The sequence below is a fragment of the Gymnodraco acuticeps genome, unplaced genomic scaffold, assembly GCF_902827175.1.
Source record: "Gymnodraco acuticeps unplaced genomic scaffold, fGymAcu1.1, whole genome shotgun sequence".
NCBI lineage: Eukaryota > Metazoa > Chordata > Actinopteri > Perciformes > Bathydraconidae > Gymnodraco > Gymnodraco acuticeps.
In genome coordinates this window covers 79984-101721 of record NW_022992032.1, presented here as the reverse complement: position 1 = coordinate 101721, position 21738 = coordinate 79984, and the positions used below count along the sequence as shown (strand labels likewise).

Genomic DNA, 21738 nt, shown 5'->3' with positions numbered 1-21738 from the left:
GCTCGACGGAACAACTCGAAATGTGAACAAAAACAAAGCCGATCGCCCCGCCTACACTGCGTTGCTACCCCAGGTCCTAAACTGTAATGGAAATGCGCCAGCGAGGCAGCCCGAGGCCAGAGCGAGGACGCTTAAACGGGGCTACCCCGCTGCAGTGGAAACGCGCCATTAGTCCATCCAATGACCTGGGTCTAGGATGATAGGGGGAAGAGCTGTCAGTTCCAGGTCTTCTGCCCGACGTAGTCTTCCTCCAACATGGATGAGTTCTCCACTCTCATCTAACTCCGGAGACAGAGTGAGGAGTCGACTGCTTTGAAGAACTGGCTTACCAGCTTTCATTAGGCTGCACTCTTGTGGGAAGCTATCCCTCTGAACCCTCTGGAGGATCAACCGCTCAGGTTTTGAATGGCTTCACATCCATTACAAACCTTTAAGCTAAAAATTGTCACTTGAGATTTTCTGAGAAAACTCTTTTGTTGACAAAAATGCAGTGGTCAGTAATTAACTACATTTACTCCAGTACAGAGACAATTTGACTGCTTTAAACTTCTACTCTTTGTACTTTCTACTCCGCTACATTCGTTTCACGGATGTATTTACTACTTATTCAGATTTTGGCACACAATACTTAGAAAAAACTTTAAAATATGATTATTTGGTATAGATTAAACCCTCAAACATTATATTTAAGTAATAACAATGATTGGGTTAAGAGATCATGAATTAGCAGCAATCTTGCTAAAACAAGTAGCTGCTTTTGCTTTAAAATATGTATTTAAAAAAATTGAGCGATGATTTGTTTTACTCCTCATACTCCTTTAAGTTAATTTTCCTAATCATACTTAAATACTTTTATTAAAGCGTCATTTTCCATGCAGTACTTTTACTTAAAATTGAGTGTTTTCACAGAGTGGTATCAGTACTTTCACCCAAGTATAACACAGGAGGGGTAGCAGATGTTGGTTTATAAAGCTTTGAATGGTTTATGCCCAAAATACTGACCTCCTGCTAAATTATGAACCATCCAGATCTCTCAGGTCTTAAGGGACTGGTCAGCTTTCTGTCCCCAGAGTCAGAACTAAACATGGTAAAGCAGCGTTCAGTTATTATGCTCCAAATATCTGGAACAAACTCCCAGAAACCTGCAGGTCCGCTGCAACTCTGACTACTTTTAAATCCAGACTAAAGACTTATCTTTTTGTCGCTGCTTTTAATTGAACTATTCATATCTTAGACTGCACTGTAACTTTGATCCATGTATTTTTTCTTTTAATGTTTATTTTATTAGCTTTTCTGTTTAATGACTGATTTTAAATGCCATTTTCTTAATGTCTTTCATTTTTTGTAAAGCACTTTGAATTGCCTTGAGTTGAAAAGTGCTATATAAATAAACTTGCCTTGCCTTTCATCACCAGGCCTTCGCTGTAGGAGAAGCAGCTTCCACAGAGACATTTATATTCTTACGCAACGTCCGTGAGAACAGCAGTAGCCCACAAGCCTTTCCATTAACAAGACAAAGGGACTTCTGTCATCCTTTCTTTTACTGTCATTTTATTGTCAGCTCGAACCATCAGTCATGTTGTTAAGAAAAGAAGAGGAAGGTGATGAGAGACAAATCAAATGCTCCTTGTCTTCAAGTTATTCATTGATGGCATCATTCAAAAGAGAAAAATCATTCATTATGTGCAAAACAAACATTCAAAATAACATGTGTTACATTGTGAGCAAAACATGTAAATGTTTTTCTTTAACTAACTTCTAAAATTGCTGGATTTCCTAAATTCCAAACAAATAATCCCACTGTAATGAGAAGTCAACCTCAACATTTTGGGATTTTTTTGGTCAAAGAAGAATTCAGATCCTTCACTTAAGTAAATTGTAGTTATGCGTGTGTAGTAGTTCGTATGTATGTGTATGTATATTTCTTGTTTTATATATGGATATAAACTGTCAGGATTTGTTTTTTAAATGTTGTTTAGTTTGAACCTGGTGCAATGTCATTAAAGGATTTCTATTCTATTCGAAGTACTGACACATTTATGTAAAAATTCTCCATTAGGAGTAGAAATCCTACCAACAAAATCTCACATTGGTAAAAGTACAGAAGATTATCAGCAAAATGTACTTAAAGCATCAAAAGGAAAAGCAGAATATATATGGCAGAATCATGGCCTCCTCATGTGATATACTATATGACATTTGGAGATTGTTAGTATTGTATCAGTATCATCATGTCGGAATTTAATGTTTACAAAAATGATTGATGTTTCTTTTTTGCATCTCAAGTAGATGATTTAATCGTTTGTTTTAATACAAAATAAAAAAGTGAATAAAGCTGTAAAATAAAGAAGTGGAGTTAAAGCACATTATTTACTCTATAAATTGAATAATGGTTACCGTTTCTTCCATAAGCATTCTGACCAGGATTGTGCACGTGTCCTAATATGTTGGCAAACAGGCACACAGATGTCATAGATGTCACAGATACACACAGGGGCTGCTGTATGAAGACCAGGCCCAGTTCCAGAACAAAATGACTCAGGGTTATCTGAGATTAGAGAGGGTGCAGTGGTAAAGTGCCATTTTTGTGGGGAGTGGACCTAACACCCTCTAGGGGGGACCTCACCTCCTAGGCATGCTCCCCCGGGAAGATTTGTTTTTAAATATTGAAGTTAAAAGCATCAATCTGGTGCACTTTGAGAGCAACATGAAGAGATCTATGGATACATCTCTCATTCACCCACATGAAAAATAACTGTAAACAGATTTTCTTTTCTTTATGGATATTTTACAAATCACTCCCGTTTTAAGACCGAAATGTCTACATGCATAGCAGAAGATGACATGTTTTTTACATGAATATTCCAGCCAATCTCTGTTTTGAAACCATGAGCTGCAAAATGAGCGCCTTACCCCACTGTACAGGCGAGTTGGGTACTTATACCTGGGCAGGCTCTGTTTTGCCGAGGTCCTCTGGCACGTATACGGGCCGCCGAGGGGTGGCGGTGTTTGGGGCAATGAAGTTAGTCTCCACGACAGTGGCCGCGCGGGTAACGTAATGTCTCCATGGTCTGAACTGTTATTACCTGCAGTAGATGCAGTGTTACTGCTGGCGATAAGGGCTGGTTGTTTTAACAATTTTCTGATGTCCATCATTGACTGCTGTGTAAGCACCTTGCAGATGACGAACGGCGCACCTGACATAACGTTACTTACCGTTTAAATTGACCAAATAAATGCAGCAATGTTATTTAACCACATTACATGTCACTTGTTAGATGCTTATATCCAAAGCGACTTACATACTCAATACTGTGGGCAATCCCAGGAGCAATTTAAGGTGAAGTGTCTTAACCAGGGACACAACGACATGCTGACTGCAGTGGGGTTTGAACCTGATCTGAACACCAACGCACTAACCACTGCACCACACGCCTCCCATTACACCACAATTACAATTTATTTTATTTCAACTATATTCTTCTTCTTCTTCTTCTTCTTCTTCTTCTTCTTCTTCTTCTTCTTCTTCTTCTTCTTCTGCTTCTTCTTCTTCTTCTTCTTCTTCTTTTCCTTCTTCTTCTTCTTCTTCTTCTTCTTCTTCTTCTTCTTCTTCTTCTTCTTCTTCTTCTTCTTCTTCTTATTATTATTATTACTATTATTATTATTGTTATTATATATGTAGGCCTAATTGTTTTCACTTTTCAAATGAGGGTGCATAACGACTCACCCTTATGCACTCCCGTAGAACCGGGCCTGAAGACACAAGCAGGTTCTCACACCATGCACGCCATAACTAAAAACAACCTAAAACAACAAATAGCCATCAGTATTAATCTGAGGAGCGCACGCTACACTGACAGCTCCTCTCTGATGTCTGGAATCACCATGCGGCAGATATGTGGTCCAGCAGGTCAGACAGTGTCACCTGAGAGCTTCCCGTGATACTGAACACAATATCTACTGATAAGGAGCACGAAACATGTTCCACCTCAGCAAGAGATATTTTCAATGAGACAATGTTGTACTTTCAGAACATAAAATCATTCACTGTATGATTTCCAAATGTAAAAACTTCCGGGCTCATTTAAAAATATCTATATGGTATCTGGCTTGATGGTATCTGGCTTGATGATTGTCTTACTGGTATCTGGCTTGATGATTGTCTTAATTGTAAACTTCATGTCAATAACCTGCTTAAAAAGCTGAGGGTTAGGCTAGGTTTCTTTTTCAGAAACAAGTCCTGTTTCTCGCTCGAGGCCAGGAAAAGGCTAGTCACTGTGACCTTTTTACCTGTGCTGGACTATGGTGATTTGTTGTATGAATGCACCTGCCCATTGCCTGAACAAGTTAGATGCCGCCTATCACAGCGCACTGAGATTTGTCACAAATTGTAAAGCACTTACTTATCACTGTACCCTGTATGCTAAGGCAGGTCTGCCATCACTTACTGTACGGAGGCTCAGTCATTGGTACACGTTTATTTATAAAGCTTTGTTGGGTAAACTCCCGTATTATATCTGCTCTCTGATAACACAGAGGGTTGCAAGCAGCTATTGTCTGAGATCGCATGTAGTATTGTTAGATGTGCCAAGAGCAAGGACTGTCTTAGGTAAGACAGCTTTTATGTGCGCAGCTCCACTTGCTTGGAACAATCTTCAGTAAGAATTTAAACTGAGCAATCTCATTCCTCTGCATGTTTTTAAAGCTAGGCTAAATGAAATGCTCGTTGATACTATGGCCACTTGTAAATGTCTATAACTATGTAAATGTATCCTGTAAATATAATGTATAATGTCCTTTATTGTTTTATGTTTCATGTGGAACCTATATGCTGCAGGTCTCCCTTGAAAAATAGATCTATGATCTCAATGGGACCAATCTCGTTAAATAAAGGTTTGAAATTAAATGAAAATAAAAAATATCAATAAATAAATAACAAATAGATAATTATCTTTTATATATACTGAACAAAAATATAAACGCAACACTTTTGTTTTTGCTCCCATTTTTCATGAGATGAACTCAAAGATCTGAAACATTTTCTATATACATAAAAATAACCATTTATCTCAAATATTGTTCAAAAATCTGCAAAAATCTGTGATAGTGAGCACTTCTCCTTTGCCGAGATAATCCATCCCACCTCACAGGTGTGGCATATCAAGATGCTGATTAGACAGCATGATTATTGCACAGGTGTGCCTTAGGCTGGCCACAATAAAAGGCCACTCTGAAACGTGCAGTTTTGCTTTATTGGGGGGGGTCTGGGGGGGTCCGAAATCCAGTCAGTATCTGGTTTGAGGGGTAGGATTAGGGTTAGGGTAATGTTGTGAATTGAGTGGCCCATGGTGGTGGTGGGGTTATGGTATGGGCAGGCGTATGTTATGGATGACGAACACAGATCACTCAATTCACAACATTACCCTAACCCTAACCCTAATCCTACCCCTCACACCAGATACTGACTGGTTTTCGGACCCCCCCAGACCCCCCAAATAAAGGAAAACTGCACGTTTCAGAGTGGCCTTTTATTGTGGCCAGCCTAAGGCACACCTGTGCAATAATCATGCTGTCTAATCAGCATCTTGATATGCCACACCTGTGAGGTGGGATGGATTATCTCGGCAAAGGAGAAGTGCTCACTATCACAGATTTTTTCAGATTTGTGAACAATATTTGAGAGAAATGGTTATTTTGTGTATATAGAAAATGTTTTAGATCTTTGAGTTCATCTCATGAAAAATGGGAGCAAAAACAAAAGTGTTGCGTTTATATTTTTGTTCAGTGTACATCAATTATGTATTCATAAACAAGTTATTTATGTTAAATATATATCTATATATATTTGTTTTACATTATCGGTCTTTTCTTTCATAGAGATGCACAACCTCAGTCAAATGACCAAATAATGCAGTTATGAGTAAGAATAACAAATATATTGTATATTAATGTATTGGTTATTAATTCATACTTATTGATTATTTATATACATAAATCATTTATTTCTGAAAAGCTATATATAAATATATATCTGTTTATGTTTTTACCAATGCCTCAGTAAAATGACTGAATAATGCAGAAACATTAAGAATAACAAATATAATCTTCTTTTATATACACATAAATAAATATAACTGTGTATATATATATATTAGGTTTTTTTTCTTTTTGAGAAATGCAGAGCATCACTAAAATCACTTTTTCACTGGTGTGATTATAATAATATAAGTACTTACCAAAACATCTGAAACAGTCCCACAGCCAGGTATGAGAGAGAGACAAAGACATTTCTCCCATCCCGTCAGCAGTCTTTTTTTAAACACAAAATCCATCATGCTGTCTCTCGAAACACAATAGGAATACGTTTCAAAAGCACATGTCAAACAGGTGTTTAGTTCTAAGAAAGAAAATGTCAGGACCCCAATGACCAAAATAGGCATGACTTTATTATTTTTCCAAAACTGCTGCATAACAAACTAAAATCAATATGAAAACACACAATAGAAAATAAAAATAACACTTCAGCATTGCTCACAATGAGAACAAACATCAGTTTGGATTTTAATTGTGGATCTACAGAGAGTAAAAAAATTTCTAGACGGGGAATCGTCTCATTCACAAGGTGGCGTGTTGAGCTAGGAAAGCTCGGATTCTCTGCAGGAGCTCTTTCTTCACACTGTCTGGCACGAGTGCTGCATAGGAAGAAAAATGGTGGATATATTAGTGTACACTACAGTAATGCATTAAGCATTAATATCATTCAAAACACTGTTTATTTTGTACTAGACTGCATTATGTTGAAACCAGACAGCACCTGTCAGTGTACAGCAGCACAAAAACAACTGCGCCACGCATGAATTGCTCTAAATGTAACATTGTCTCAACATAACCTCATTTGACATATCTGTCTGACATATCATATCTGTCTGACATATCTGTCTGTCATAGCATATCTGTCTGATATATCTGCTGTCATACAGACGTATCTGTTCAAACATAGCTCAACAATGTGTTCTTTACTGTGCAGCCTTTCTACTGTGAAGCTCTGATTGAAAGACATTGGCATGCAGGGTAAGAAAGACAATATATATATATATATATATATATATTTTAAAGCTCTTTTTGGACAATCTTACTGATGAAATCTTATTTTATGAAATGGAATTTTTTAACCGTGCAGTTAAAAAAAACAGTGGTTGAATATAACTGTTAGTTATTTTAACCTCTTAAAGCCCTTTAGTTTCCCTGATATTGTTCTCTATTTGGAGCTTTAAGTTTGGGATAGCCCACCTGTCTCACTTTCACACATATTCTGCATCAAATCATTCTTCATGTCATTTTTGTTTTTTCCACAAGCCATAAGTCGATTGAACGCATGAGTTCTGTGAAGTGCCTATATCCTTATAGCATTCATGTGTACAGCGCACAGATGTATTGTGTGTGTGTCAGCCTAGCATTTTAGCTAATCTTATTCTACATGTATATAGTTGACCTCTTCTGCATTGACTCGTACATTGGTCACTTGCAACATCACCTTGTACTATTTTATTTCTATTCTGTTTCTTCCTGCACAATTTCTTAGGTTATCTGTCTTGAATAATTGAATCTATACGCTGTTTGGAATGGGTGAAATGTTCGCTTCTCGTGGCTGCTCCATTCGGTTTTTAAGTGGTGACACCTGCAATGAGTATTCTAGTTTGTTTCCAATTATTATCACTTGAATTTCTCTGTGAGATCACTAAATATTAAACACACCTCATCTCATTCTATCTCGTGTTTTGAGCAATATTGCATACATTTTCCCCCAAAATATTGTATCTCTAGAAACCTTCAAAATTTAAATAAAGCTGTTTTTATTCACAATGCCATAACGTGCCTCTTTGTTTTCTTGAGAAGATTATATTCCCATATTCTTTAATTTGGTTATTGTTTAATCTACTTGCTTTAGTATCACTTCATATGCTTAAAGTAAAGTGTCTTTCATTGTTAGATTTTAATCAGTTTAGCTTGCAGTTTGTTTTGATATCTTATACGGTATGTTATTTAATTGTTTCTCTGTATTGTATTCCTATGTCCAGGAGCACGGGAACACATTAGCAGCACAACTTGAGTATGGTTTGTATTTGTGTGCATCTTCCACCCCCTGCTGTTGTGTTTGCACATACCTCTGCCTTTTGGTGTGACTTCTGTAACCAGATCCTCCACTGTGACATGCTCAAGGCCCTTTTCTTTGATCACATCTGCACAAAATAATTCATCAGCAATGCAGCTTCATTAAAAGCACCGTTACACACAAAGACAAACACAAATCCAATACCTTTGCAGTGTGCCTTCAGCTGATCCTTCCATCCACACTCCACCAGCTTTGCCCTGAGCAGTTCCTTCAACCTGCGGCCAACATATACATTTAGTAAACACTATTTAAACATCTAAATGGTCTCTGAAAGCATTATTCCGACCTCAGTGAAGATAACAGCTGAACTCACCGCTCCCGTTCCCCCATTTCTATCAGCTTCTGGTTTATTGCAGCCCTCATCTGGGAGTCTTTGCTCATGGTCTGTCAAAGCCGAACACACACAGTTAGAATTTCCGTTTAAATGCAACTACTTCATGGGAATTTAGCTACGAAACCATCTGTATTTCACCAGCTATAAAGTAAACGTTACCTTATGTAGAGATGTATCAGCTGGGAACACACAGTCCCTTCACAAAACCATACCGACTAAAACACCCTCAGTAGTGTAACGGTTCCGCTTTGGCCGTTAATTATTTCTAGCAAACAACGTCACTACTTAAAAAAAACACAGCATGTAGAAAATAGCTCACTTTAATAACAAATTAATACATTTTAGGACAACTATAGTTATCAAATCACTTATTAAAACCCTTTTAGAGAAATACAAGAACTCAAACTCCCATGAGCACCAGGGCATTTTGTGTCCGCTGCGAAATGGCTCCGGGTCTGCCAAACAGGAAACGTGTTCTGCAACAGCATTTTCTTGCTTCATATCAACTTATGCACACACTAGTCATATAAAAATAGATATGGCTGCGTCAAATTATTCTTTGAAGGTGAACAGGGAGCTGTTGGACCCCAACTTTGAGAGCTACAGGTTATCTCTGGACTCCATACCGACGTACAACGTTGAGCTGGATGCTGGTGAGAGACACTTAACACAGTTAGCAAGGGTGCCAGCTAGCCTAGCACTGAGGATGCCACACTGTGATAGCTAACCTTAGTAAGAAGTTCAGTTATGAATTAACAGGTTGTTAATAATTTTGAAAAGTACGTTTTTAATGCTTATTAATAATATTGAAAGCTAATTCTAATATTAGTAGCTGTAGTAATTTTGCTCCAATTATACTTTATGCTATTGGGTTCAGTCTCCCTAAGAAAATGTGTAGAAGTGTGACATCATCATTCAAAAGTGTATACATATTAACATCATTATTTTTATTTACTTCAAATATTTTTTATGAGAACAATTTTTGACTCACAAACATTAGTTCATGTTTTATACTATCAAAAACATCCAGGACATACAACACAACTCACTCCACACATGCAGGTTAATCCAAGTTATACTCATCCAGTATGTTCACTACTTACAGAATACTGCACTTTCTGCATTTCTACTAAACATTTACTATTTAAAACTCTAAAAGTGAAAAGCTATAGTGAAATAATCATATTCATAAATGTAATCAGATAATAAAGTAATGATAGAGAGTGTTATGCTGGTATGTTTACACATACAATTCACACAAAACAAAGAAACAGATTTATTTCACATACATGGACTTTTAACCTGACTTTACAATTTCAAATGGGACTAGGTCATTCAATTTAATTTGCTTTCCAAATCGCAATGTTTTTTTCTGCTTGATATACCCAGAATAACTTTGTAAACAAAATATACAGTAGACGTTTACAAAGACTTAATAACAGCCAGTTAACCACAAAATAAAGCCTACAATGATTAGTATGGGAACCAGAGTTGTTGGTTATTAGTTGTAAAGCATACATTTAAAAGGATGGTGAATATACTTATAGTAGTCTCACATGCACAACACTTTATTAATAACAAAAATATGATATGATCCTGTGATGCCTTTTTCTAACCCTCTCTTTTTATCTGTTCTGCAGCCGTGGAGGAGGTGAAGTTGAAGGATACTCAGTACACCCTGGAACATATGCGTGCTTTTGGCATGTACAATTACCTCCACTTAGACCCTTGGTACGAAGACAGTGTTCTGTTTGTGGACTGCAAAGGAAGAGTTCTCAGTCTAACCGTCACTCTGGTAAGAATTCAATCCTTCTTATTTTTCTCTTTGAACTCCTTGTTCCTGGCTTGATCGATTGCCAACCAATTCCTTTGTATTTATTCTTGATGTCAATTAATATGGATGTGATACTAATGTGATCTAATATGTGTAAGTGGTCTTTAATGCATCTGACACACCAGCAGGTGGTGACCAAGTACTTGTGTAATAGCAGCATCAACCTACGATGCATTTCTGGCAGGTGATGTCAAGAAAAATCCTATTTTGCTCAAATTCCAAAAAACATTTACAAGCGGCACTTTTAATGTGGCTCATTATTATTCCCCCTAACTGACTTCAGAGGCAACTAGAGAGGCGGTGAGTACGTTTTAAGAGGGCACAGTCTTTAGACAAGATCTGGTTAATGACAGGAGTGATTACATAATTGACCCAAGTCACTGATCCAGGTTTGTTAAGGAAGATGACTCAGATGAGGAGCAAATGACCTTCTCCGCAGGCTTCTTTTATGTATAAGACATCGTTGACCATGATTAGAGATAATTGGTGCTACATCAGTGTTTTTTAAAATCAGATGTAGCCTGAAAGAGGATCATCCTGTGAGACTATTGCTGGCTTTCAGTGGCGTCATTACGTGACTCTTTATGAAAATGTGTTGCTCAAACCCTAATTACAATCATCACATGATAATTATGGTCCCTGATGAGGCTTTGTGCACGGCATAGGCAGTTCACACAGGGCAGTAACGGATGCTGGATAAAAAGGTCTCAAAGGTGCCTCGTGCATTAGGTAGCGATATAATACGCAGTGTCACGCTCCATGGAAACAACAGGGCAGCTGCTGTGAGGTCCTTTTGAAAATCTGTTAGTTCACGGGATGAGTAATTGATGCTCATGTGGTGGCATTGCTGTGTATTAGTAATAAGGCTCTGAGACAATATGAAGCCGAGTCACATGGGCAGCAACGTGACAGGTGGCATCTACGTCTCTCCTGGATGAGTTACTTTTCAGCTCTCATGTTGAAGGAATCTTCTTTTGGCCTTTTAATAAGAATAACTTTATGGTAATGATGTTTTGCTTTGTATTCATATCAGATGTTAAGAGGAGAGTTTTCCTGCGGGATCAGATGCCCTATTCAATACGAAGGAAGTGACCTTTCTGCTCCTCACGACTTCAAAGCCTTCTCTTATTAAGTGTATGCGTCTTTGTGAGTCATGACCCCACGGCAGTGCTTATGGATGGCAGTTTAAAAACGACAAATATATCAACCATTTTTACATGATTCAAAAATATATCCCACAGTTGTTTTACTTTCTGCCATTCCCAGGCTTTTCTCCACAAATGATGCTTTACAAATTAGTTGATTAATGTATTTGTTGATGGACACAAACAGCTTAAATAACTAACTAATCTTTCAAGCAAAACAGCCAAATCAAATCGTGATTCATTTGCTATCCGTCCAGCTAGGGCTGCAACAAACGACTCATTTGATAAAAGATTAATCTATCGATTAATGAAACGATTAATCGACTATTCGGACTATTACTGTATGCCTTGCACAATTTCTCAAACGCTCTTATTTAGCCATCAACTTTTAGATGTAGCTTGAGGTTGTTTTAGGCATGTGGAAACTAACAATGAAGAATTCCGCAACACACCCAATAAAATATACAGCGTTTTCAACAATATAGAAGCTTAAAGTTAAGAGCTTTAATAAAAAGGTGAGTTTTTAATGACATTAATGTAACTTATTATTAATACCTTTGGGTTTTGTATTGTTGATCAGAAAAAAACAAGCAATTTAATGATGTTACCTTAGGCTCCGAACAACTGTAACATGCATTTTTGGCATTCTTTTTCTTCTTATTTGATTAAACACAAAATAAATAATTGTTAACTTATTCCAAACTGTTTGCTCCTTGCATTTGAATGAATTAGGCATAGTTTATATTAAGGGTTTCGCAATATTTCAAGATAATAATGAATTGTACTGGTGGAATCATATAGAAGAATAGGAACAACCTTTATTTATGCCCAAGGGGAAATCTAATTGTTCACACAATACACACACATTAGGTGAATACATATATACACATACAAACAGATGCATTTATGGTGAGGTGTCAGTCAGAGCAAACAGGCTGCCAGGTTTTTCCGGAGGCAGGGAGCAGTTGGGGGTTCGCTGCCTGAATCAAGGACACTTCGGCAATGCCCAGGAGAAGAAATGCAAAGTCCATACAGACTGAGCTACTTGAGGCCTATTTCTTTTCAAAGATATCCCTATACACTTCTTCTAATATGATATAAACCAGCACATTCTGAATCAAATCTCTTCTGAAAATCTCATTAGATTAAAGGACATGTAACTTTGTCTCAATCTGATAACTCTGTATTTGTGAGCAAACTACTTTTCATTTGCCAAGTAAAGGACTCTCATAAGAGTACACTAAAACAGGCTTTAACATGTGGTTACTTTATATGGGCTATTGATTTGTTGAATTAGCAGAAAACATGCTATATTGTGATTTATGTCGTTATCAGGATATGAAACAACTCTTTATTGGGATTGAAGATCTCATAAAATATTGGCCAGCCCCTCTAAGACTGATGTAGAGACAGTTATATGTTTTCTGGTTTTGTCGGTGCAGTATTGAATGTCTGTTGTGCTTTTCAGGACACCGCCCTGGGAAAACCGAGAGAGGTGTACAGTTTAACCTCTGACCCCAGCCAGTGTGAGGGTCGTGTGTGTGCGTCGCTCAGCCTCACCTCAGCCACCTGGGCGGCTGTCTCTGACGGAGCCGGCACGCTGACCCTCCTCCGCACCGGCAAGAGGGGAGACGGCACCTTTATGAAGTGGGAGGTAAGAATAACATGTGTTTACTGTTGTTAGTTAAAACATTTACTATTTTACAATCATGAATACATCTCTGATAGGGTATTAGGTGTTTGAGTTGCAATGTTTTCAGCAGTCGATGTGTAGTTGAAAGAGCAGTAAGTAGTAGTAGTAAGTAGCCGTTTCTCCACCTCTATTGGTGACTGGATGGTAGTGCAGCAACATTACATGACCATTCTATGATATACAAAAGTCCACTATATCTGCAGCGGATAGGTGTAACCTCAAAAATAATTTCATATTTACACTGGCACTTTTACAAAAGACATCTTTGTTTATTTACATTTGTATTTCTAATGGCACTAGATTGATATTTAGTTCACAGCTGAAAATAAGGCTAGTAGTGGGAGAGATGAGGGATGCTTTTAATGACTTCTGGAGTCAAGCCAGACATCTCAGCAACAGGTGATATCATCTTTGTGGAGCAGCTCTCCTAGTTATTATTAAAGATCATTCATTTTGATTGTGACAAATATGTTTGTCCATGCCAGCAGACACATTAGCTGATGTCAACGTTTGATCTTTTTATCATTTCTCATAATCTTGGATTGCTTGTAAAATAGTTCAAAGATATGGCTGGTGACCACAGCCTGATACACATATTCCTCTGTGCAATATCATTATTAAAAACACATGAGTGAGTCGCAGTGTTGCACTGGGTGACATGGTTATATATAATGATGAACACTAGAGGTGGCGGTGATTTATGTAAGAATGAAGACAAGATTCTGAATCGACAACTTAAAAGCTTTAAAAATGTAAAAAGAATAGAAACTAGATTCTGCTAATGACGCACAGTGATTCAACACACCAAGCTCGGAGAACAACTGGTGAAGCATTATTGTTTGATATGTTGAAAAAAATCCAACAAATACCAGTTCTACATGTTAGTTTGTGTACTGTCAATATTCTGAAAAATAAAAAGGCTAGGCCGACACAATTGATCAGGCAGTTAGATTTCATTTTTGTAAAAATCTTGCAGTCACTGAGAGTACATTTATTAAAAAGTGTTTATTTGAGCAAGTTTAGCATGAATGAATGGGAGCTTTTGTGTTAGAATTGCCTGTGAGTTTTCAGTTAATCAGAAACAGTGGAGTTAACAAATACGAAAGCTCCGTATTCCTGAACATACTTTACAAAGCACTAATGCCTTTATATGTACACAGCACAGTACAAATTAGCATCCCTATATACTGAATACCAAATCTAAAAATTCCCACCCTTCGTAAACACAGGCTCTATGATATGAATCCATCCTACATACTGTATAAGCTGGCTCCTTTTGGGACAAAAGGAAAGAATATTCAAACAAAAGTTGCCCAAAGCAATAATTTATTCCAAACTGGTCACAAATAACAAAAAAGCAAATTGAGGAGTGCTGGCCTGGTGCACAGGGCATGGCAGCCGGGAGAGAGAGTGGAGCCGTTTCTCAAAGTCGAGGACGCTTACTTGGTAGGACATGTCCTTCCGAGTCAGGTCCTTCAGAGGCTAGGCAAGAATCCTTCCTAGCATTCGGAGAACGAAGAATGGAACAGACTAGCAAGTGTGCAGGTGTGGGTCATATGCATCTATAATTAGCCAATAATTAGCCTACCTCACGATGTGCCTAGCTGATTATGAACTTGCTTTACTTTCACGGAACACATTTATGGTGATAACAAATTTAACAAAGTCACATATTTACAAACACATTTACTACGCCACTGAACATACTTACATTTAAATGTGTACTGCACGGATTCAGCCATTTTCCGCCTAAGATTTTGGAAATTGGTCCGTGCATAAAGAATTGTGGGTCATTTAAGACAGCCAAGGATACACATAAGCAGCCTTGACATTTTCTGCAACGAAGGATTCAGTCCTTGGTAGAATTCCAAGGATCCTGTACATTGGAACAGTCCTTCGGCGGGATTCGATGACGTAGCATCCTTGAAATAGAGGCTCTGAAGGATCCTTCCTTGACATTGAGAAGCAGCTTGGGACTGTTCTGCAGCCCTCTTAAATAGTCTGGAACCAGGGGCCACAGGTGGGTCTCATCTCTCCTGATTACAGGACCGGACCCCACCTCCAGACTCTCTGCAAGAAAAACACTCAGGTTTCAACAGCACCATACAATGGACAACCACAGGGTTGTCACAATACTGACATGTTTATTTATCCGTGGCTTCAAATATTGAGTAGCATTTGGTGAAAGGGTGAGGAAGTCAGAAAGAGAGACAAACTAACACGTAGTGTTGACTCTCATAAGAGGAATATACAACATTGTGAGCCCAGCTTCATTCTTTAATCTTGCGTGTGCTATATATTCCTATTCCAAGAGGATAACAAATTAATATTTCAATTACTGTATGCAATACAATAAAAAAAAATCAATGTTATGATTAATTAAATCTAGCAGTCTGGAGTCTGGAACTCAGTGGGATTATAGCCTTTAAATTGGCCGTGGTATAATACAACTTATTTTTATTCAACATAAAAACTTGTCAAAAGAAGCATTTTTTTTATTTTTAACTGTTATGCAAATGCAAGTCAGTAACTTCCAACGTTCTAATTTTAAGTTTCATATATCTTCAAAAAGGCAAATATAAACACTGGTGTAGAAATACTACATTCAATTAGCGTTTTATTGATGAAATAAATACAAATATCCTATGAAGTGCAATGAAGACCATAACACTTGACTTTTTGGTCAGGGTCAATAATAATAATAATAATAATAATTAAACTGTTAAAATAGTGTGAGCTGTAAGGCAAGGAAAGATTTCTTTTTATTTATATATCAGATTTAAAAATGAGACAAACATTTTATTTATAGCATTAAGATATAGCGCGACAGAAACTCCTTTTTAAAATGATATTTAAATAGATTTAAAAGGTCATTAGGAAACCAAGAACATACAAAAATAACAAGCTCAAATGGAATAAAACAGGCAACAAATACAAGAATAAATGTTACAATGCATTGTCAAATATGAATAGTTATTTGATTTAATAAAAGCATTGGAGTCTGTTCCAGATATGTTCTGAATCTGGGAACAGAAATGAAACCTGATGTTCATATCAAATAATCCTTAATAACACATTGTCTTTGCTCATCGCTGAAGAACAACTTCCCAACTTGGGAAATGAGACCCTGATTTGTTGTGTGTTGGTTCTGTCCTGGCAGCCGCTGTTCAGTGAGGACACGGGGGAGCCTTTCAGCCTCCTCCACAGCACCTCTCATGTCCAGGAGGGAGTCCACTCCATGGAGGTGCTGCTGCTCCGCATCCAGAAGGAGCCGCAGGAAACTAAAGGGAGCGGGTTCTGCGTGTCTCTGGAGTGGATCACAGTCGCCAACAGTGCGGGACAAGGTGGGTGGTGCACAGGCCAGCTTCATCTCAGTAATGTAGCATGGAGTGAAATAAGAGAAGACAAGTGTGTCATACATAATAAGGGTCTCAAATTCAAGCCTATTATTTCATTTTCATGTTCTTTTTTTTACAGTGCAAATACCCAGTAGGCGACAGAAAGCCTTATAATTAAACTCTACAAGGAAGTTAGTCATAGTCTGACTTTAATGCGGTTTAATTAAGAGGTCTCAGAGGACATTCGTAATCTCTAAAGCAGACATTGCCAAGAAGACATTTCATTAAAGTTCTCGGCACTTTCTGAGAATGAGAGACACCCTGACTAATGATTCAAAGATTGGGAAGAAAGAAAAAACAGGAGCAGCCTTTACCAGAGGTGGGAGTAAGTCCTACATGTGCAAGTCATGAGCAAGTCTCAAGTCTTAGCCTACAAGTCTCTTGCAAGTCCCAAGTCACTGTGGTGAGAGTCAAGCAAGTCAAGTCAAGTCATTGCTCAGGTCAAGCAAGTCACAAGTCAAGTCCAACAAAATGCTGATGAATAACCCCAGTTTCCGCATTTAAATCAGTTACAAATATTGTGGTTATGAAAAGTTTAATTTAATTTTCAACATAAACAGCAATGTAGAGTGGGGCGCTGAAATGATGACCCTATAAGTTCTAAAAGGGCTCTAAAGTGATAACAGGAGTACAACACAAATATTTTACTTCAACATGTGAAGCCTCCTGCCCTGGCTCCCCTTCAGCAGGGTCCCAGCATTTCTCCTGTCTAAGGTGCTCCCATATGACACTGTCTCATTGTTTTCCTAACTGCCTAGGCACAAAGACATATTGCATCAAAGCCAATACAACGGAATAGTGTATGTACCAGAGCGCATAATATGTGTGTGTGTGTGTGTGTGTGTGTGTTTGTGTGCAGACAGTGTGACATTAAGATGAAACACATTTCTTTCATTTGGGAAACACCCACATTTACATATGGAGTTGGTCAGATGTGTGTCAAATACTGTTCATGGTAATTTGAAAACAAATGCTGTTGTCAGACACACACCACACACACACACACACACACACACACACACACACACACACACACACACACACACACACACACACACACACACACACACGCAGAGCACAAACACACACACATCAAGTCTCAAGTCATGAATACCAAGTCAAGTCTTTTATCAATGTTAGTCAAGCAAGTATCAAGTCCAAAAATATGCGAGTCAAGTCATGTGACTCGAGTCCCCCACCTCTGGCCTTTTGAGAGTGCTTTCTTCATTAAGTTGGATTTATAGATGGAACCCTTTGATACCTGCGCAGTGCGCGATGTAGAATAATTGTTTGTTATTTGTTTTAGGTCTCAATGGCTTTATATTTGATCTGATATGATTGTAAAGGGGATTGTAAGTCTCCAAAGTCAAGCATGTCATTAATATGCTGATATTCTGAACAATCTGTGTTGTTGTATTTGCTGTAAAGTGTCTCTACTGTAGGCTATTTTTATTATATGTACAGCACTTTGGCTCCACCAAAAATCGTTTATAAATGTGCTATATAAATAAAACTTGATTTGATGTTGTACCTCTTCCACTAGACAACTCCCTACTGTAGACAGTTTGTGTGGCCCTATCATGTTAAGGGGTGCGACATCTCAGTCGACCAGCTAACCAATCAGCAGACTGGGCTCTGGTTTCAGACAGAGGGTGAAAAGAGGTGCTGCAGAAAAATAAAGAGCTTTTTGAACATTAAAGCATGGAAACCTGTCCCAGTAGAGGCAAATGTGAACCGAAAAATGTGCATAATATATCCTCTACAAAAGAAGGTGTGAGTGTTTGTTAGGTCATTGGATTTCCTACATTTCCGAAACAGATATAGAAAACCACAGAATCATGTCTCTTGATTCAATATTTTACCGAAATGGGTGGAAAATGATAGAACTCTTATTTCACAGAGAGCCACATGTGCTTTAGCATGGAAAGCGCACATTCACGTACACCTTGCACAATTTCATATTACCAAAAGTTACCAACATTTTGGACTGTAAATGCAGGCCTGACACAATGTTATTACTTTCTCATAACAAACGGAGGATATGAAATGAAAAAGTTATTTTCCGCTTCATTCGGGCAAATAGTCTGGTTTGCGCCACTAAGGAAATCCATCACACTTTGTAACACATATATGCAAAACCTTTCAATAACTGAAATGCATTCATTTATATTCCTGTGATCTTTTATTTTCAGAATACTGTTTTTATCCCTGAGGGGAATGGAAAAAAAAGACATAAAAAGAGCATCAAGAAGTTAAAGTAAAAATGTGCAATAGAAAGATCAAATAAAGATATTTATCTAAATATAAGCAGATAACCAGATAGCAAGTCAACAGTATATGCCACGTAAATCTTCATGATCTAACATCTGGGAATATGAAGATTCATTTTGAGTTTGGCTCTGTCAAACTGTGTCAGAGGGTATAAGATACTTCTGGTCATTACGATAGATACATCATTGCCATTATCATGCTAAGTGATGTCTTATAAGCCACTTTAATACACCAAGACCTTGGGGAACATTATAGAAAAATCCATGCACTGATTTCATCTCCAAATATATAGACATTTGGAGATTTATGTAACATTTGATTTTTCTGCATTCTTTTTTTGGGCACATTTTATATTCAGTCAATCAAATAAAAACAATAGATATATTAAACTGAAGTTCAATATGTTCAATCTTCATATTATATTTCCCTGCAAATGTGGGGTTTCTGTGCTTTTGATTATCAATTTAGATTTCCTAATTGATATCACGAGTCAGTTGTGAAATGAACAATAGATACCAAAGGCACAGCAATAACTAAAACAATAGCAATACAAACCAAAAGTGCCCTTTATACACAAGTTGATGTAATCACTGATGACATACAAAACAAAATGTAATCAAAATAAGATAAAACAGAAATCAGCAGACATTTTGTTCAAAGGTCCATTAACTGCTGGAATAACAAGTTTACATTACTCTTGCCTCTGCTCTAATAGAATGGACTTTATCACTGTTGTCTCTCCACATGCAGGTCAGGAGAAGAAGTACGAGGTGAAGAAGAGGAGGGTCCTCAATGGGAAGACGGTGCCTCACTATGCAGCGGTGGAGCCGAAGGGGAAGGGGCTCATGGTGGCCTCGGAGAAACCGTTCGCCTTCACTCATGTGGACGGGCTCCCAGTGCAGCTGCCAGACCCCGAGCCCATGGAGGTGGAGAAGACAGGTGTGTCACCAGGGCTGCCGGGTTAGGGACTTCATTCTACCTTTTATTTTATACGTTAACCAAAGTCATCCAAAAATACCTCCATCTCAGTCATTGAAAGCTTCAGTAATTGCTTGCGCTGAAAGACAATTGCTTACTTTATATAGTTCTTATGGGTTCTGTTAACAACCAGTAGATATTGATTAACATTTAATTTAATGTCACATTTCCTGCCTTCTGACATATTTAAGTCCATCATTCACCCTCCTTTTAGCGCTATTTTGGTCTCTACCTACCTTAGTTTGGAAAGGTATCTGAATATTTTGCTGCTCAACGGTCCTTTACCAGCTAGTTGCTAACTTAACTCTTTAGCGTTCAGTGCTGTTTAGGGAGCTTACATTAGGTTAAAACGGTTGCCTGCAGTTTCTGTAAACAGGGCTAATGATTGCATCATTTGGCAAAAAACCCCACTAATTACCAGCTTAGAGGGGTCAAAGGTTTCGTACAACTGCAGGGGATACATCTCTTTTCATTATGAACCTCCTATTTCATATCACGATTTCATTTGAGCCATTGTTATTATAATGATTTAGACCAGGGGTATTCAACTAAAATTCAACGAGGTCCAGTTAGAGAAAATCTCCCCATGGAAAGGTCCGGAACATCAACATGTCTAAGTTGCTTTATGAATTAGTGTGATATATATTGAAGTAGCTGCAGCTTTATCAACGTCTGCATGTAATCAACAACTGACTGCCAATCAAATAAAGAAAGTACAATTCAAAAACAACTATATTTATGGTCAATTAACTTTGAACTATACAGATATACAGTAAATACTGTGGATATGTGTAATGTTCCTCTCGGGCTGCATTTAAAAATAAAATAGCTTTTGAAAATATGTGCATCTTAAAAGTGCTTAATTTTAGATAAATAAAATAAAGTGTAGCAGCAGCTTGAGTTTCCCTTTTTCTTTGTTAACCGTTTCACATCATGACTTAACAGCTTCAGCCGATTATAGAACAATATCAGTCTTTACACATCATAACAATTGAACAGTTTTAAAGTTTCTCTTTCTTTCCCTCTTATATTGCAGTCCCTCACTCACTTTTTTTTAATTCAGTGCGAGAATTGAGCTGGAGCTTGTCCTGCCAGGAGTTTAGATCTGGGCTGAAATGGTGTCAGGGCCATTCTCATACACACATGCAGGTGCTCATTGGTTAGCCTCGGTTAGCCTGCCCTGGAACCATATTTAGTTTTAATTTGGATCCTGGTGGACTGATCATATCGGGCTCTGAGACTGCTTATTTTTTGTGAGCTCAGTTCTGACTTGAGAGGGAATGTTTGGTCAAACACTTTGTGTTTTGTCTCATAGTGGCGTTTTGGCACTTTTAATGAGCGCCACGGTCTCTGAACAAATGAGACACACTGGCTCTGTGCTCCCAGTGGGCAGGATGAACATGAAGGAGTCGACTCAGGGTTAAAAGCTCTGTTCTCACTCTCCACTTTCCTCTTGTCTAATTATGTCTCTCCCTGTCTGCCGCTAACACGCCTGTTCACTCTCCTCTCCTCTTCTCTCCCTGTATCGCTAATTATTCTCTTCACTCACTTTCCTCTCCGCTTCTCTCTGCCGCGCTCTCATCTCTTCTTCTATGTTTCTCTCCCTGTATCGCTCACTCGTCTCTTCTTCTATGTTTCTCTCCCTGTATCGCGCTCTCATCTCTTCTTCTATGTTTCTCTCCCTGTATCGCTCACTCGTCTCTTCTTCTATGTTTCTCTCCCTGTATCGCTCACTCGTCTCTCTCGCCCCCTGTCGGCGGCGGTTAAAATAGAATCGCCCTGTCAAAATTGGGTAGAAGTTGCAAATAAATGAATATAATACAATAAAATGTGTGATTAGTTGGTGTAGTAAAAATACACCAACTGGGCTAGATTGATACATAATGAACCCAATGAAATAAGTAGTCATATT

The 21738-nt window shown here is 38.0% G+C and overlaps 2 protein-coding genes across 2 annotated transcripts in view; one reads left to right on the top strand and one right to left on the bottom strand.

Annotated features, from left to right (window-relative positions):
* Positions 1-6424: 6424 nt before the first annotated feature.
* Positions 6425-8767, bottom strand: LOC117536662 (transcription and mRNA export factor ENY2-2-like). Its single transcript, XM_034201614.1, has 5 exons — positions 8667-8767; positions 8487-8557; positions 8318-8388; positions 8166-8240; positions 6425-6692 (listed from the first exon to the last, which is right to left on the bottom strand). The coding sequence occupies exons 2-5, from the start codon at positions 8552-8554 to the stop codon at positions 6616-6618; spliced, it is 291 nt and encodes a 96-aa protein (XP_034057505.1). The 5' UTR covers positions 8555-8557; positions 8667-8767; the 3' UTR covers positions 6425-6615.
* A 181-nt stretch (positions 8768-8948) lies between these two features.
* nudcd1 (NudC domain containing 1) overlaps positions 8949-21738 on the top strand; it is a 54076-nt gene continuing 41286 nt past the window's right edge. Inside the window, exons 1-5 of the mRNA XM_034201612.1 lie at positions 8949-9160; positions 10148-10302; positions 12955-13140; positions 16340-16523; positions 19599-19787. Coding sequence (XP_034057503.1) covers positions 9046-9160; positions 10148-10302; positions 12955-13140; positions 16340-16523; positions 19599-19787 — 829 coding nt within the window. The 5' untranslated portion in view covers positions 8949-9045. The remainder of the gene's footprint in view (positions 9161-10147; positions 10303-12954; positions 13141-16339; positions 16524-19598; positions 19788-21738) is intronic.

Excerpts from the sequence above, each read along its gene's own strand:
- LOC117536662 (XM_034201614.1), bottom strand. The coding sequence starts at position 8,554 with ATGAGCAAAGACTCCCAGATGAGGGCTGCAATAAACCAGAAGCTGATA. Across the intron at positions 8,389-8,486 it reads GAAATGGGGGAACGGGAGCG|GTTGAAGGAACTGCTCAGGG; the intron begins GTGAGTTCAGCT and ends TGTTGGCCGCAG. Across the intron at positions 6,693-8,165 it reads AGTCACACCAAAAGGCAGAG|CACTCGTGCCAGACAGTGTG; the intron begins GTATGTGCAAAC and ends CTTCCTATGCAG.